Raw genomic sequence first — 19,195 nt, forward strand, 5'->3', positions numbered from 1 at the left:
AATAGTCATGACGAAAGTGGGCTTCCGATAGAACAAATGAAGTGACAAATATATTTTTTTAGACGCTTCGATAAAGACAAATGAGCGCTTCGAAAAAAATTAGTATACCAACTGGCGGCTGGGCGGTTTACCTCTCCGTCGCCGCCTCGGCTGTCCGTAACGCGGAGGTGTATTAAGCGCATATAATAAGTAACCAGCATAAGTATAGGCGAGAATTTTTTTCATAATTGTGGTCTTGATGAGCTCAAAGAAGGCAGCCAAGAAGGAACGTGGTGGTTTACTTATATTGAATTGGGCCGAATGAGTGGGCCCGAAGCCTTGTTTTGTCAATGCCGCTGTCAGACACGCACGCACGCACACGATACAGGCGCGCAGGCACACACACACGCTCATAAACACGTGATAAAGACACGCACATAGATACACACGCGATACAGACACATGCACATAGATACGCACGATCATACGCACACGATACAGGTACGCACGCACATACACACGCGATATAGATACGCGTATACATACACACGCTCATTACACACGTGATACAGCCACACGTGCGTGCACATGCGAACAGACACGCATGCACTTATATACACATGCGCAACACACGCGACACGGACACGCAGGCACATACATGCACGCGATACAGACACGCACATACACAGCGATACAGACACGCACGCGCATGCACAAGTGATACAGACACGCACGCACATACATGCACACGCGCATGCACATGCGATACATGCACACACGCACATACATACACACGCGATACAGGCACGCACGCACATACATACACGCGCGCGAAAACACAAACGCACGCACGCGCAGGCGCGCACATACACACACATATACGTGCGTACACGCACATACAGAAGCAGGTGCATATATGCACACATACAAACACGCATACGCCTGCACACACCCGTACACACACGACTGGAGGGTTGACGCCTGGAGGGTTCATGGCGTGCGTGAGCAACTGAAAACGCGCGAAGTTTGCTTGCGCTCGCTTCTCGTAACGTCAGAGTCACCTGACTGGGAGGTATCGCGCGTCGCAGCCATTCAGCGTTGCGGATGCGCCGGCTCCGCGAAAGAGAGGGTGAAGAAAGAGGAGGTTGACAGCCCGGCGAGGGTGAGGCGGCGTGGATAAAGGAGCGCCGCTACTTTCCAACATCAAGGGGCTTTAGCGGCGACAGGGAGAGGGCGCCACCAGCGGCGTGACGACACACGTCTCCCGGGCTGTCATTGGCGGCGGCGCACCGACGGTCCGATGCGGCGACGAAAATATCTGCCCGGTTTGATGCACGCCGGACGTGCGATGCGGCGGTCCGATGCAATGAAACGTCACCATTCCGGCTGCCGCACCGCCGCGTCAGACGTCGCATCGGATGTAAAATCGTACCGTCTGTCTCGGTCTTAATGCAGCGCAGAAATCAGGTGACTTCGAAGCTCAGGCACTGATGAATCTGAGCAAGAAGCGCGTATATAGAGAAACGGGTCTGACCGCATCTCTAAGGAGGGAGTTCGCAAGGAAGACGCCTTGGGCGGATGACCGTTGTTTTCTGAGCGACAAAAAAAAGAAAAGAGCGCAGAGCAGCTGAATGCTGGTCGCGAATGAAAGCAAGTTACCCAGTGCAGGGCCCCAATAGTGACACGTATTCCGCAGGTCAGGGTGAGAGAAGCGAAGTATCTTGCATGGTATCAGTAGAGAGAAATCATGGAAAATCAGCAGGGAATGGAGACCATGTTATTCAAAAAGATGGAGAGAAAATCTCTATCGTCAGTGCTGCAATGAGCCGAACTGTTCTATCTGGGAACATTGAAAACATGGCCGTTGCGAAAGGATTTATGCATAAATGCGTAGTTACCGCACTGCGCGACACTGGCTGCAACACAGTTGTAGAGCGGCAGGAATTAGTGCCAAAGGAAAAGTTGACCGGTACGTATCAGCCGGTAGTGTTCCTTGATCGTATGGTGCGTCACCTACCAGAAACAATGATCTTCCTGGACACGCAATTTTTGGGGAAGAAGTTGATGCTCACTACATGCGAGACTCACTGTATGATGTCCTAGGAAACGTCAAAGGTGCAGTACCACTAGACACCACGAGAGTGATGCATGACGGCATTGGTGAAAGGACGGCCCTCTAGATTGGGTCGCGGTAAAGGAGAAGAGCACATTGTTGTAAGCAGAGTCGCGATCCGACCACGCTTACACGAACCAAGTTCCAGTCGCAGCAGTCTATGTTCAGCAAGATGCAAGTCCCGGGCATCATTTGCGAAGAGCGGGACATCAAAGTCAGCTTCATCTGGAACACCGCAGCCTTCGACCCCGCCATGGCCGAACTTGCGACCGGAAGCGCCGCGTACCTTCTACCACACGACAAGGCTCACGTTGGCCTCTTGACACGTCACCCAGGCTTTTCGGTAACAACACTGCCTAAACAATTTTCAAACAGCTAACCAATATATTTTGAAACTGTTTGCAGTTACCAGCCACAACACACTCAGCTCTACAACATTATGTGCCTGTTCATGATAAAGCTTACTGTCAAAATTTTTGTAGAGCCAATGCACAGCAGCGACTGAAATTAACACCACCGTAATGAGTTGATGAACCAATAATAATAGCTAATACACACTACAGACTACACGCTACGACACAGGAGAACCGCTAGAGAGTTACCCATGACGTATAGGAACTGTGAAGAGCACTTTGCCGACGTGGCATCAAATTGTTGTCACTGGAACGCCGGTTAAACAAAATTGATTTTTTTAACATTGCCGAAATTACCTTTTTCATAGTGCCATATTACTCGTTAATGCATTTGTCTGGGCCAGTCAGTACTGACTGGGTGAATCCATATACTAGCGAACACACACTACAGACGACACAGAAAGACAAGTATTTGAACATTGTTGCGGTACTATCTGTGTAAAAATAATTCCTCGTAGACTAAACTTTGCATAAAGGGTTGAATTTCATTTTAATGAATCTTTATATAATGTAGCAACTTGCCAGTTTTACCAAGTTTGCAAGATCAATGTTTGACTAAGTCTGTAAGTGACTGCAGGCTGTGAAGAAGCCGCGCTAAAGAACACATGGATATTATTAACAACTTTTAGAACGGCGAGCTCACAAGCCAAATGCAAGAAATAACTGCGGTAACATGACAAATAACCAACCAGAATATGACACGCACAAACATAATACACACAATGTACCGCAAGTGTGGCGTTGCGACGTTCGACTCACCACAGGAGTGGGAACGAGGTACGGTATTGTCCCCGGCTGTTCCAAGCCACAAAACAGAAAGGCTAATTCCAACTATATAGCCCAACTTGGTGCTCTTCTACAAGAGTCCTGGCTGTTCCCTGCGCCCACCTAACCTCGCTGACAGGGCGGCGGCACCGTGCCAGCAGCAACATCCCTCGCACGGCGGCGAGAATGCGCCAACCCGCTGGGTGTTATGAGAATGAGACAAAAACGCCTCCACAGAGGGTGACAGCGCCCCCACAGCACTGTACATTTAGAAGGGCGGTGCCTTAACTGCCCCTGAAGTTTTTTACGATCCTAGGCAGTGCTTGTCAGGCACCGACATTCTTGTCTCGGGGCTTGGGAGGCCCTGCGCGATGCCGTGCGTGAGATTGCTCACAGGCGGCTGAATTTCGTGCACTGCACGCAATGTTTTGTTGCTAAATGAGGGAACATCATTTAAAAGCTGAGCTTTAAAATTATGTCCAGGCTTGTCAAACATCCTGAATAAAAGCACATGGGCAGAAACTTTTCATCATATCTTGCAATGTTAGATCCACCTGCAGCTAAAAATATCCACCTCAAACCCTCGGCACCAAACACTAAGCCAGCATGCTACATAATCCGATGAATTTCTGCCCAATGCTCCGTAGAAGGTGCTCACCTCAGCAACACCCAAGTCGGAGATCTTGAGAGTCTCACAGTTCGTGAGGAGCAGGTTGCCCGGCTTGATGTCCTTGTGGACAATTCCCTGGCTGTGCAGATACTCCAATCCATCCAGCAACTGGCAGAAGTAGCTGCAACACAGATCAGGAGGAATATAAGAACAGGGTCCTCTAAGACAGCCTGGTATCAAGCCAGTGGTGGTCCAGACAGTTTAGGACATGGAGCAATTTTAGGAGCAGCAAAAAAGCTGTTTTGGAGCACATTTGTAGCATAAGAAAAAGCCGGCAGATCCCACACATTGTGGGAATCGATGTAATGCGAAGCAGCCAGCAAAGAGCTGCATGCATCGGCTTGTATGTCATTGAGGAAAATGCGTGTAATGGTTTTCATGTTAACTCCTATTATTTATGTTCGTCACACCGTAAAGTCGCGCAATACCAATTTTGGTGTATATCAAGCTAGCGAAACGGCCGCCAGCGCACCATGAGCGTGGCACGTAAGTCATGCTGTACATGACATGCGTGTCGTGATTTTTATGTTAACTCGTGTTTTTACGTTCGTTACACAGTCATGTCGCAAGATACAAATTTTGGTGTATATAAAGCTAGCGAAACGGCCGCCAGTGCACCATCAGCGTGGCACGTAAGTCATGCTGCACATGACATCCGTGTCATGATTTTCATGTTAACTCGTGTTTTATGTTCGTCACACAGGCACGTCGCGCAATACCAATACCGGGGTAGATCACGCTAGCGAAACGGCCGCCAGCGCACGATGAGCGTGACACGTAAGTCATGCTGTACATGACATGCGTGTCATGACTTTCATGTTGACTCGTGTGTTATTTATGTTCGTCACACTGTCACGTCGCGCAATACCAATTTCGGGGTAGATCAAGCTAGCGAAACGGCGCCAGCGCACCATGAGCATGGCACGTAAGTCATGCTGTACATGACATGCGTGTCATGATTTTCATGTTACTCGTGTTTCTATGTTGGTCACACAGGCACGTCGCAAGATACCAATTTTGGTGTATATAAAGCTAGCGAACCGGCCACCACCGCACCATGACCGTGGCACATAAGTCATGCTGTACATGACATGCGTGTCATGATTTTCATGTTAACTCGTGTTATTTATGTTCGTTACACAGTCACGTCGCAAGATACCAATTTTGGTTATATAAAGCTAGCGAAACGGCCGCCAGCGCACCATGAGCATGGCACATAAGTCATGCTGTACATGACATGCGTGTCATGATTTTCATGTTAACTCGTGTGTTAGTTATGTTCGTCATACAGTCACGTCACGCAATACCAATTTCGGGGTAGATAAAGCTAGCGAAACGGCCGCCAGCGCACCATGAGCGCGGCACGTAAGTCATGCTGTACATGACATGCGTGTCATGATTTTCATGTTAACTCGTGGTCATTTATGTTCGTCACACAGTCTCGTCGCAAGATAGCAATTTTGGTGTATATCACGCTAGCGAAACGGCCGCCAGCGCACCATGAGCGTGGCATGTAAATCATGCTGTACGTGACATGCGTGCCATGATTTTCATGTTATGACTTGTCACTTATGTTCGTCATACAGTCATGTTACGCCATACCAATTTTGGTGTACATTCGATTAACAAGCGACCAGGAGAGCACAAAGTCGTAGGCGGCTGGCTGGCTGGCTGGCTGGCTAGCTAGCTAGCTAGCTAGCTAGCGGCTGGCTGGCTAGCTAGCTAGCTAGCTATAGATAGATATCTATAGATAGCTATAGATAGATAGATAGATAGATAGATAGATAGATAGATAGATAGATAGATAGATAGATAGATAGATAGATAGATAGATAGATAGATAGATAGATAGATAGATAGATAGATAGATAGATAGATAGATAGATAGATTAGAGCACTGCACGGGCCGTATTTCCCGGCCCGGGCCCGGAACTCGTTCAAATTTACCCGCCCGAACCCGGCCCGGTGACTCAAAATGAGACCCGGGCCCGGCCCGAACCCGAGAAAAAATTTCGCCTACCCGGCCCGGCCCGGCCCGACCACAGATCAGGCCCGACTGAGGCCCGATTCAGTAATCTAGGTGGTGTTGCCGGAACATGGAATCGACAGCAAGGTGTTTTAAGTGGCAAATATCTATGCTTTGTTGGCATATGTTTTGCTAACAATTATGCTTTAACATACGGTAATTTCTTGTAAAAAGGGGCTCACGGTGCAAACAGTTGAGCAGACATATTGGATACAATGATTGTTTGTTCGGCAGTGGTATACCGTACCCATTTTTTCTGCAAGTACACTGGGGATCATGAAGGACGTTTTGTAGCAGACATTGTAGCAACGAAAGTGATTTGCAGCACGAGTTCAGTTTCGACAGGGAGCGCAATAACAACAAAGGATGGATTGATGAATGGAGAAACTTTTATAATTGTCCATCGGAACGCGCACGTTGCGGGCCGCTCCGACATCGGAACAGAAAGACCAAGCCTCTCTGCTGCGTCGCAGGCCCGTTGGACTGCCCATATAGCTGTTCTAGCGCGGAGCTGGTAACAGCAGCCTCCCATTTGCACGGCGTGATGACTTCGCCGCCACGTAGCACGGAGCACCGCCAGAGCATCTGTTCTAGACTGGCTTGGCAGAGAACAAAACGCTCACTTCACATTGTTTTTATTGCACTCTATAGCCTACTGAAATTTATAGCATGCTGTTCCTGCACATTCCAAGGCCCTATATAGTGCACTATATAGCGCACTATATAGGGCCTCAAACACGCGGCTCGCGGACCTCTCGCTTGCGGCCCGCCGCACGCACATGACTGTCTTCATCCTATTTTCTTTATAAGTATGTTCTTGAAATACACCACAGATTGAAAGCATATTAAATGCGAAGCATTTCTTAGCGAACCTTTGGCACTTTGAGCTTTTCTATCTACGTATCTATCTATCTATCTATCTATCTATCTATCTAGCCGCCGACGTCTGGGTGCTCTCATGATCGCCTCCTTAACTTGGTGTAGACCAGAATTGGCATGGCAGGGTAGGATGATTTGACGCATATAACTGTCGGGTCATGACATCAATAACGTGAAAAGCCTGTTGCGTATGTCGTCAAACCCTTTCCTCCAGACATGTGTGGCACATATCCGTTTACCGCGGGTCGCGGCATACGGGTATGCGCCACAGCTGATTGACAGTTTATATATACGCACGACCGGCAAGAACATAAATTGGTAACTTAAATGCGAGAGCCTTAAGAAAACCGACATCGGCAGCGTTGGTCCGACGAATGGAAAGAATGAAAATTTGGATCCCAGCAGGAATCGAACCCAAGCATTCTGCGTGGCAATCAGGTATTCTACCACAGAGCCACGCCAGGTCTATAAACTGTTTTGGAAAAACAGCCTATGCAGGCGTAATACGGTGCAACGTCAATTGTGGTTGTGGTGCTTGCTACTAATTTTACAAGAAAGAAATACACACTACATGATATTCCCACGATGTGTACTCCTACGATACAGGCGTCATATCAGATTAACGTCTGTGATTCCAGTGTTGGCTGCGCTTTTATAGTAGTCTAATAAACATTAGATTTATGTTCCTATGATTCAGCAAGCTATATTGAAGCATTGCTCGACACTGGAACTATACATTAACGGAAGTTACGTGTGATATTCACATCAACGCACCGTAAATTGCACTTAGTCCGCTAGCACGACGCAGTGTCCTCTTCATTTCTTACGATGCTGGGTGATGGCCTCATGGCTCATGCTGACCGATGATGATGCCAGATTGATTGACAGCCGCTTTGTAGGCTAGGCTACGTAGGCGACATACACCCAGGTAGTCTACGAATACGACAGGCGCCATCCACTGATGTTGATCTACGTAGCACTATCCAGGCTACCAGCCTCGACGGCCTATACCCCACCTACGGGAAGAGTGACTTCAGGCTCCGACATGTCGCCGGCTCTATTGACAGAAAATTTGTCGACGAAGTGACCGAGGCATCCACGAATTCCAACAGCTGTACTATACCTAGTACTGCACTACACATGGACCCCACGTCACTGCGATCACGACCGGATCCGATAACAAGTCATGACCAGCTGTTGTTGCGCACTGATCACGGTGATGATCATCATGTTCAGGAACTGTCCATGAACTTCTTCCGCACATGCACACGGGTTCGTGAAACGTGCGTGCGTTCTCCAAGTATAAGCACTACATATCAGCTTGCCGCTTCTGGTGTTGGTAATACCCACGTTGCCGTTGGCAGCGTTACCCAACTGTAAACAACTAGTTATATAACACATATGCGGCTCTTCAACATATATGCATGAGTATAAAATTTATACATATCTCTAGCGTCATTTTGTAACGTTTCGATCAGTAAAAAAAATTATGCCACAGTCACTTTCCCGCCGCATGCTTCGCATAACATCGACTCCCACGATACGTGGGATCTGCCGAATTTTTTTCTCCTGAGGCGCACCCTGCGGTCACCGTGTGTCGATACATAACCGCGAAACAAGAGCTATATTTCAGAATCGGCGTCCAGATTTTAGTCATTATGGGTGATACGAAATGACTAGTTCCCCAGACGTGAAAGGCGAACTGCTGCGCCGGCCACGTGCACGTGCCCTCGATGCCCCTCGGTTTCCTCTTCTTCGATAGTCTGGCACGCTCCAAGTTGCTCCGTTCCGCACTATTTTGCAACAATGGGTATCGATATGTTGTTGGACTCCTGCCGCTAAATCGCCTTCAGAATGATCCCGTATATGAGATATGGGAAAGGTCTGCTGTGAAATGACAGTAGTTTAAAACCTCTTCTCCCCTCCCACGCTTCTTCCTTCGTCGTTGCCCTAGCCCTTGGGGGAGTAAATTTTCGTGAATGCAGCCCGTTAGCTGAGGTCAGTTTAAAACCCGTGATATGGCGGAACAAGACGAAAGCTCAGACATTAACAATGTGGCCACAAAAAGCAAGTTGTGCATGTCCATCTCGCGCCACATGACCACTGGGAGCCGTCACATGTCACAGAAAAAGAATGTGCCTTTATAGGGATTCTATGTATCAAGACTCCGTGCAGTCCTTTACTTTTAGAGGGGGGGCTATAACTTTGAACAACGTTTCCCCGCTTTGTAGCACTGTGATCGCTCTTGCGATGACATCTCGTAGGTATAACTTTTTTATCATTACATTTATTACTGCGATTACAGAGTAACATTTGGGATATAAAATATTAACGAAAGCAAATAAAGCACGGAATAGCGAGATGTGGCATATAAGCGGCTGGTCTATTTACTTTTAGCTCGCCCGTTTCAGATAAATCAAGTAGCTCATATGCAAGAAGAAAAAGCAGTTAAGTACTTATCCCTCATAAAACTCCAAACAGCTTACCCCACACAGAAAAAGCGTTGTTTCGAGATAAAATGTGAGACTTATATGTATGCACAGCGTATGCGGAACAAGGCACATTAAGAGAAAAACGATTTTTCTGTTACCAGTAAATTACTATTTCACCACTCCAAAAGCACCACGCTCGCCACGACAAGACTCTTGCTAAGAGAGAAAACTCGCAGGAAAATGCAAGCAACTACGCCAACTTGAAATTCACGCACCTAACACGGCGACGTCATAGATTCTGACGGCATCTACTGGGCCCTACGTAGCTTATAGTTGGTGAAAATGAAGTACATTGACCTCCGAGGGTCTTAACAGACTTGACATACCAAGTTTCCTGAAATTTCGTTGAGCCAAGGTCCCCAAAATACGACGAATACAGTTTTAAAATCCATGACGTCACGTGTGGAGATTGCAGCGCGAAATTTCTAAATGGAACTTTGATCTTCATTTTCTCCTTTAATAATAGACTCACCGATGGTGAAATAATGACGTTCGGATTCTCAGAGTACACTCTATCGGTCTAAACTGATTCAGTGTTTCACTTTAGTGACCCTCTAAGAACGGAGCAAAGTCCAAGCCCGGCCCGACCCGAGCCCGTCACCTCAAACCCGGGCCCGGCCCTAAGCCCGGAGCTTCAGGCCCGAGCCCGACCCGTTCCCGCCGTGAAAGCTACTTTACCCGGCCCGACCCGGCCCACGGGCCGGGCCGGGCCCGGGTTTTCGGGTAGGCCCGAGCCCGTGCAGTGCTCGATAGATAGATAGATAGATAGATAGATAGATAGATAGATAGATAGATAGATAGATAGATAGATAGATAGATAGATAGATAGATAGATAGATAGATAGATAGATAGATAGATAGATAGATAGATAGATAGATAGATAGATAGATAGATAGATAGATAGATAGATAGATAGATAGATAGATAGATAGATAGATAGAGATAGATAGATAGATAGATAGATAGATATAGATAGATAGATAGATAGATAGATAGATAGATAGATAGATAGATAGATAGATAGATAGATAGATAGATAGATAGATAGATAGATAGATAGATAGATAGATAGATAGATAGATAGATAGATAGATAGATAGATAGATAGATAGATAGATAGATAGATAGATAGATAGATAGATAGATAGATAGATAGATAGATAGATAGATAGATAGATAGATAGATAGATAGATAGATAGATAGATAGATAGATAGATAGATAGATAGATAGATAGATAGATAGATAGATAGATAGATAGATAGATAGATAGATAGATAGATAGATAGATAGATAGATAGATAGATAGATAGATAGATAGATAGATAGATAGATAGATAGATAGATAGATAGATAGATAGATAGATAGATAGATAGATAGATACGCTCAAAGTCGCAGAAGTTCGCTAAGAAATGCTTCGCATTTAAAAAGTGTTTCGGAAGCGGTTAGAAGCTGAAAATTTTGTTTTGGAGCAGGTTTGGATCGTCTTTTGAATCACCAGGAGTGCCACACAGGTAAGTCGCCAGGAAATGCTACTCTAATGCGAACATGAACATAAGAGCAACAGTCAGCAGCCATCAAAAAGGCAGGGGCGGCGCCTGGGGGTGGGGGGGGGGCATGGAGGGCGGTTGCCTCCCCCCCCCAAAAAAAAATGTTCGCCCTCCGCCCCCCCACCAAGATTGCCAAAGCTAGACAGAATGCACCCCCCCCCGTCCCCTAGGAAACCCACTTGTCGCAGTAAAAATTATCTTCGCGCCACCCCTGCAATCAGTCTGTTTGCCCTCAATAATGTCACATGCATGATTTGAGATGCCAGTTGGGCTGGTTGGTGCGAATTGACTTCAGACTTAACTCATTAGCGCCAACAAGGACAGCGGACAAGGTGAAGACAACAGACAGGACGCGCCCAGCGTGTTGTGATCACCTTCTCTGTTGTCCTTTTATGCGGTAAATAGTTACGTCTGAAATCACATGCAGGCTTCACTGCCACACACAAGATGTGCATTGTGGTAAAGCAGCATTGACAAGAAGCGCATGGCGCATACGGTTTTCACGCGATTGAGTTAAAGAGCTCGTTCCGCAAAAATTCCGGTGTCGGCGTCGGTGAATTGTGAGCGAAAATGATCATCTTGTCCGTTACCGAAAAAAATAATAATAATAAACCTTAGGTTCGAGTGACAAACGAACCCAGGCCATCTGCGTGGCAAGCAGGTGTTCTACCACAGAGCCACTCCATCGCTTGGAACTGCACTGAAGTTAACTAATGCTTCACAAACATACGCGTCCCGTGTACAGGTGTCACAGTACGAGATGAAATATCGCAGTAAAACGGGGTAAAAGCGTATATTGCCACCGGGCGTCACACCATGCGGCCTGCATAACGAATTCGTGTTTTAAAGCCGGCCACTCATTACATTAGAACGTTTAACTGGGCGAATTGGTACTGGTTCTCATTTGGCTCTTCATTGTCGGAAAAGTGGTTGTAATCCCAGTTTTAATAGGACGGAAGTTTTGCACAGGCACAGGGATCAGCGCACACGAGAAATAATGGAAGTCTTTTCCATGTCATTGGAAAGTCATATGCGTCATATGGAAAGACATATGCGTCAGCCAACCTTCGGTAGCCTTGTCACAGGCTGAAGTTTCTTATCTCAGCGATAACTTGCCTCATGTTCATGACTAATCACTCACGTACGTTATTTTGTTATTTTGTTGTTGTTGCTACATATTTCGCCTTGTGCATACGTGATGGTCTTTTGATATCCTTTCCCAGATGCTATTTATTCTATTCCTTGCGAAATAAAGTTTTAGTTGCGAGACAGCGCCGTGGTCTGTTGTTTCTTCTGTTCGTCCTCGTTTTTTCGCGCGTTTTATTCATTCAAGATGGCACCCATTACATTACTGCGCGTATTCCCTTACGAACACGTAGCAGGCGCATCGCAACTTCGAAGAAGTATCACGCGCGTAATTGCTGCTGGTTTAAAGCATGCCACCCATTACAAAGAGCATACGCATTAGTGCGAGCATTCTCTTACACACACGTAGTGGCTACACTGTTGTCCTAAAGGGGTGTTGAAGAGGGCGGAAACCTTTACCTTTAGTCCTTTACTAAACGCATGTCGAGTGTGTCTGTGTGTGTGTGTGTGCGTCGGGCGAGTGAACATAATGACAAGCGAAATAGAGCACGATGAGGATGGGGCCGGATATCGCTATCGCATTCAACTCTTAAAGGCGAAGCTTAAGCGTCCCCCAATATTTTTGCAAGTGCAGTTCCCAACTCTGCATCTCTCATGAATACCACCCCGGCTAGATCCGAGCAGGCCGCGGTGGCTCTCGCCTTACTTGACAAAAACAGATATCAAATCTACACCGATTCTCGCGCGGCTGTTAGAGCCTTTGCATCAGGTTCCATTTCCGCCGAGGTCGCACACATCCTAGGTGACAGAGTCATTTCCTCACACACCATCACGTGGTTTCCGGCTCATCTCGGGTCGCACTTATCCTCTCTGACCAACCTCAACGAGGTCGCCCACACCCGCGCGCGCGAGCTAACCCACCGCGCCGGGTTGGACGGAGGCGGTAGCTAGGGGACTGGTCGGGAGGTCTTTCGAGATCCTTTATTCACATTCAACGAGGTTTCTAAGCACTACCAGCTGTCTAGGTGAACATTTCCTCTTCCGCACGAGAAACTCACCAGGCCGCAGGCTGCCACGCTTCGAATGCTACAGACCAGGTCTTATCCTAGTCTATCAACCCTAAGTTCTTACGCGGACGCTTTTGAACCGGATTGTCCCGATTGTGGCGCGCGAAGCAATTTAGATCACATGCTCTGGCGGTGTCCCTCCTTACGGGGCCCTCAACGCCTCAGTGAAGAAGAGTGGTGCTCCGATCTAAGGAGCTCGAATCTACTACACCTGTTAAGGGCCGTCCAGAGGGCCCACGACGCGGCGGTGAGGCTTGGCCTCCCCGTCCCCACGTGGGATAGGTCCGCGGCGCTGCCGCCCTGAAAGGCTGCGGTACTCCTCAGGACTATCTTAATAAAGTTCATTGTCTGTCTATCTGACAGGTGTCAAAACGTCGTCACCTCCCAGTTTTCGAGAGGGGAAGGCCCTCCATACCCCGTCCCCCAACTCCCTCCTCCAACGTTATCACCGGTCCGATCGGACGCTGGCATGGCGGTTCGCAAGCTGAACTTAGTTCCGAGAAGGGTGCACTACGATTGTGCCAGTGCTGAGAACTCATTCGACTACCTACCATTCATTTCCCATTAACTTTGCACAGTTTATTATTTCAGCAAAATAATTTTCCATTGCAATCTGGATTTATAGACACTGAAAAGAACAACGATTATTGTCCTATTTGTTAATTACTCTTTCAAAATAACCAAAACGCCACGCTTGGTAAGCGAGAAAAAAGAAAATGCAGGTGGCGACGCCACCTTGGAGTTCCTGCACCAGATGCCATGACGTCAGAGATTCTGACAGCGTCTCTTAGGGCCTACGTAGTTCCTAACAAGTACATTGCCTTCTGGGGGAACCACAGAGTTAACATACAAGTTTCAGAAAATTTCATTCAGTCAATGTGTCCAAAATACGAAAAAACCGTTTTTTTATGTCCCTGACTTTACCATAGAAGATTTCGGGGGGAAATTCCAGTGACAATTCTGACATTGATTTAGTAATTAATTAGTATGTGTGATGGTGAAATTAACGACACTAGAGTCTTGAGCGTATAATTTATCAGTCTAAGCTCATTCGTTGCTTCACTTCAGTGTCCCTTTAACGAAGCCACCGCAAACGGCATGAGCTCCAGAAAGCTCCCCAAAAATCAGCTAGCTTCGCTGCCTAAGCGGCCGGAAAACCACGCTGCCAGAGCGGTGCAAAAAAATCGGTGTGCGACCGATTTTGCCGTCGCACGACAGCGGAACACATTTCGCTTCACGGGTTGGCTGCGCTCGAGGTTAGAAAAACCTAAGCTCTTTGACGCATATACACCACATGATGTAAACATCCGGCCACATATTCAGAATGGCGGCCAAAGAGTCGGCGGTGATTCTCATCAGTGCAACGGCGCGGCTCGATAAAACTCCCAGCCTCTACAAGGACGCGTTCCTCAAGCGCTTCATATGGACTGCCGAAAGCTGCAGCAGCAGCGAGTCGGCGTGACCCAACATATGCCGCTTTTGCACAGCCGGGCAAATCTGCCGTCAGCTTATGTAGCTTCTGCTGGCGTATCTCCTCGAACAGCAGCTTGAAAAGGTGAAAACTATTTCTTTTCGGTGTTCTGCGTGCACAACTTCAATTCGGCAACGAACAAAAACCTGAAGAACTGGAAAAAAATGGAATGTCCTCTGCCAAAATTAGCATTCTTTTCATTTGTTGACGGCGTAGGTCGAAGTAGCGAAAGCGGAGACGGCGTGGAACAGCGGCAGAACGAATGTGAACGTTTTCGAGGCAGAGCGGACTCGGTTTTCCGGCCATTCTGCATTTTCGCTCGCGTGTCGTTTATCAACGTTACGATCTGTATGGCCAGGAACTTTCCGCAGCGCGATTGATAAGGAACACTACTCTTTTTGCAAATTATAAGTCCAACGCCTCCTCTATTTTTTCCAATACTAGTGCGAACGCTCGCTCTTCAATGGGAGCCGTTGGTCCGCCTTAGTTCAGAGTTTCCGTGGTGCGACGTCACATAAAGGATACGGCTTCTTGTGTCAATCATGCGTCTGAGCGCTCAACGCTGCTGTTGTGGTAGACGCGCCATCCCTCTCTCATATCATGTGTCTGTCAGATTTGTTCCTTCGTACTCCTTCCTCGGTGGCTCGAGGAAAAACCGCCGCTACCGCACGGCGCTCGTGGGGCACATATTAAAGTCCTCCAATGCAGTAGCGTCGCCGTGACGCGTTTCCGTTGATAGTGCGCTTAGCGCCACGAACGGGGACGCGGCATCTCAAAACACCGAGTCTCTTTGTGAGCCAGCGTGACAACCAACGTAATAATCATGAGGGATGGAAGACGCCGCTTCACGAATAAAAACATTACTGAACAAAAAAATACGGCAGATCCCACGCACTGTGGAAATCGATGTAATGCGAAGCAGCCAGCAAATAGCTCCATACATCGCCTTGTTACTGCTTGAGGAAAATGAAGTCATTCACGTCATGACATGTAGTTCACTCGGTTGAGCCATTCCCCTAGGACCCAACCAACCAACCAACCAATCAACCAACCAACTAACTATATATCACATGTTTGTCATGCATGCATGCATGTATAATTTTTTATATATTAAAACGTATATTCCGAAATATGCAATGCATGACTTATGCTCGTCACGCACTAATGTCATGCCATACCAATTTTAGTATACATCCAGTTAACAAAACAACCGGAAGCGCACCAAAACAGCGTCATGTAAATCATGCCGCACATGACATGCGTGTTATGATTTGTGTGTTAGGGCCTGTCATTTATGTTCGTCATACAGTCACGTCACGCAATATAAGATATGGTGTATATCAAGCTAGGGAAACGGACGCGAGCGCACCATGAGCGTGGCATGTAAATCACGCTGTACATGAAATGCGTGTCATGATTGGCATGTCATGATCTGCCATTAGTGTTCATCATAAAGTCGCGTCGCGCAATATCAATATTGGTGTATGTCAAGCTAGCGGAACGGCCGCGAGCAGACCATGAGCGTGGCATGTAAATCAAGCCCTACACGACATGCATGTCACGATTTTCGTGTTACCACCTGTCATTTATGTTCGTCATGCATTCACGTCACGAAATACCAATTTTGGTGTACACCAAGCTAGTGAACCGGCCGCGAGCACACCATGAGCGTGGCATGTAAATCATGCTGTACATGAAATGCATGTCATGATTGTCACGTTACCACCTTTCATTTATGTTCGTCGTAATGTCACGTCACGCAATACCAAATTTGGTACATGTCCTGACAGCGAAACGGCTGCAAGCGCACCATGAAACGGCCGCAAACGCACCATACATGCCCCGTGCGCAAGCGCACGGGGCATCTATATCATGGCGTACATGAAATGCATGTCATGATTCTCGTTACCACCTGTCATGTATGTTCGCCACACAGAAATGTCTGGTCCTACCGATTTTGGTATATATCCATCTAATTAATGGCCACGAGCGCCCCGAGACCATGTCATGTAAAGCATGCTGTACATTACATGCGTGACATGATTTCCACGATGGGACCTGTCACTTATGTTTGTCATACACTCTTGTCCCGCCATGCTAATTGTGGTATACATGAAGTTAATGAAACGGCCGCAAGAGCACCAAGACCGTGGCATGTAAATCATGCTATTAATGACATGCATGTGACGATTTTCATGACATGAGCTGTCATTTATGTTCGTCATACAGTCATGTTATGTCATACCAATTTTAGTATACGTCCTATTAACGAAACAGACAGGAGAGCCCAAAGTTGTAGGCGATAGATAGATAGATAGATAGATAGATAGATAGATAGATAGATAGATAGATAGATAGATAGATAGATAGATAGATAGATAGATAGATAGATAGATAGATAGATAGATAGATAGATAGATAGATAGATAGATAGATAGATAGATAGATAGATAGATAGATAGATAGATAGATAGATAGATAGATAGATAGATAGATAGATAGATAGATAGATAGATAGATAGATAGATAGATAGATAGATAGATAGATAGATAGATAGATAGATAGATAGATAGATAGATAGATAGATAGATAGATAGATAGATACGATCAAAGTCGCCGAAGTTCACTAAGAAATGTTTCGCATTTAAATATTGCTTCCTCTGACTTCCTTTGTGAGGCGCCGCCTAAAGGGTACTCTTCCCCATGAACGCAAAGCAGGCGCGAACGCTACCCGACGGGGGAGAGTAGGAAAGGAGCAGGAGTAGGAGCACAGGGTGGTGAACAGTCAGTCGGATCGGGCGCATCTGGCTTGCATTGAAAAAATGGAGGAGGCGCTGATAAGTCTAATGCACGTCCGAATCTTCATCTGCATGAAGACGCCTCGTGGTTCTGGCTCGTAAAAACCCAGAATTTAGTATTATGTCCACAATATGTCCACATATTGTCACGTGCCGTGACGGTGAAGAGGGCTCCAGCAGAACTCGGAAATGCGCAACTCTTTATTTGGGCGAACTTGTGCCCGGGAAATGAAAGGTAAAAGTGCAGCAATTCAAGCTGTACACTGACAGCGACGAGAACAGCGTCCGCCGTCGAGTAATCTGATCAGCAGTAAAGCGTGTTAGCCTTTTATACCCGCGACATCGAAGATTGCAGCGTTATCATTGGTGGAGGAGAAAAATTACACATCATCTTCCCCTACGGGCAACCATGGTGGGATGCGAAAGCATCGCGGGGGATGCGCATCGAGTTTCCGTTTCTCTTATGTGACTTATGAGACGGTGGTTGTCGAGGCGTTTGAATTACCGCTTGCCGACGCTGACGTTTACGTTCGGCTTCCCGAGCCTCCCTCTGCTCCGCGGCGGTGGCGCTGCCGCTGCAACTAGCGCCGACGTTGACGTTGTTCATGGCGTTTCGCACACCGTTGAGCAGAGAGAGACTGACGAAAGCACAGTGAAGGCGCGCTTTCGCCGCCTCGCAGCTTCGAGATTCGCTTGCCGGCGTTGCCGTTTACGTTCAGCTTCGCGAGCGTCCATAGCACCGTTGCGAAGGAGAGTGCAACGCTTGCCGGCGTTGCCGTTTACGTTCAGCTTCGCGAGCGTCCATAGCGCCGTTGCGAAGGAGAGTGCAACGGGAGCGAGCGCGCGCCGCATTACATACGAGCGCACCAGCTGTGGCGGAGAGAAACGGGAGAGGAGAAGAAACTAAGCGGAGGCATCGCTCACGCGACCTCCTCCCACCTCCTCGCGCTCACACGAGGAGAGAGGGGGGTAAGTTGGTGCATGCGTGTATGGGTGCGGATGCCACAGAACGGACACTGCCCCGAGCATAAGATGCTTTCGCATCTAAACTATTCAACAGAGGAGTTCGGAGCACGCAGGCTCCCGGGCCCCCACACGACCCCGTTGCGCTCAAGCGTTCATCTGATGTTGGTCCATGACGTTGGCAGTCCGGTCGGCAGCCACGGTCTGCGCAACCGGGTCCTCTGAACGCAGTATGTTCTCCCAATTCCTCCCAAGTCTCTAGGTGGTCTAGAGCCCGTGGGGGAGGATCGGCCGGGCAGTGTGAAAGGATGTGGATAGCAGAAGCATGAGGTTCAGGGCAGAGGGTGCAAACTGAGGTGAGTAAAAGGGGAGTGATAGAATGAGAGGACGGGGAAGAGTGTGAGCTTGTAGCTGGCGCCAGAGGGTTGCCTGTCGGTTGCTGAGGCACTTGTGCGGTGGAGGATAAAGCTGACGCGCACTGCCCTGTAGGCTAGCTGCTCGTTGAAAGTGTGCCCTATAGGCTCGAGTCGGCTCGTTGACCGTGTGTGCGCGCTCGTTCATGAATCCCGGATCGGACGCCGCGAGAGCCCGGTTTAAAGAACCCCGGGCTAAGAGGTTGGCAGGCCTCGTTTTCAGGATACCCGCAGGTCGCGGGCACCCAAATCAACTCCACTTGCAGGGGCGGGGGTGCAGCGGGCGACTACAGTAGGACGTGAACTCGGCATCGTGCTTGTTTGGAATCTGATAAGACTATTGCCTAAGGCAATGGCAGCTTCCGGGGAGGTGTCTGGAGAAAGTGTGTGTGTACCTATGGGGGAGAGATTGTGATCCACCACGGCCGCGACCGCTCCATCACCCACGGAGGCTGCGTCTGCCCATACGGCGTCCGGCTTGGAGCCCGTAACATCGGTGTAGAGTTCT

At 47.9% G+C, this 19,195-nt stretch overlaps 1 protein-coding gene across 6 annotated transcripts in view; it reads right to left on the minus strand.

Moving 5' to 3' along the window:
* The window catches only part of LOC119397111 (serine/threonine-protein kinase STK11), a 336,048-nt gene that overhangs the window by 168,921 nt on the left and 147,932 nt on the right, over positions 1-19,195 (minus strand). For 2 of the 6 annotated variants that reach the window (XM_049416705.1, XM_049416700.1), the window contains one exon: positions 3,929-4,061. The exons of the other annotated variants lie outside the window; for them this stretch is intronic. In XM_049416705.1, coding sequence (XP_049272662.1) covers positions 3,929-4,061 — 133 coding nt within the window. The remainder of the gene's footprint in view (positions 1-3,928; positions 4,062-19,195) is intronic. 6 annotated transcript variants of the gene reach the window in all.

The sequence above is a fragment of the Rhipicephalus sanguineus genome, chromosome 6, assembly GCF_013339695.2.
Source record: "Rhipicephalus sanguineus isolate Rsan-2018 chromosome 6, BIME_Rsan_1.4, whole genome shotgun sequence".
Lineage (NCBI taxonomy): Eukaryota > Metazoa > Arthropoda > Arachnida > Ixodida > Ixodidae > Rhipicephalus > Rhipicephalus sanguineus.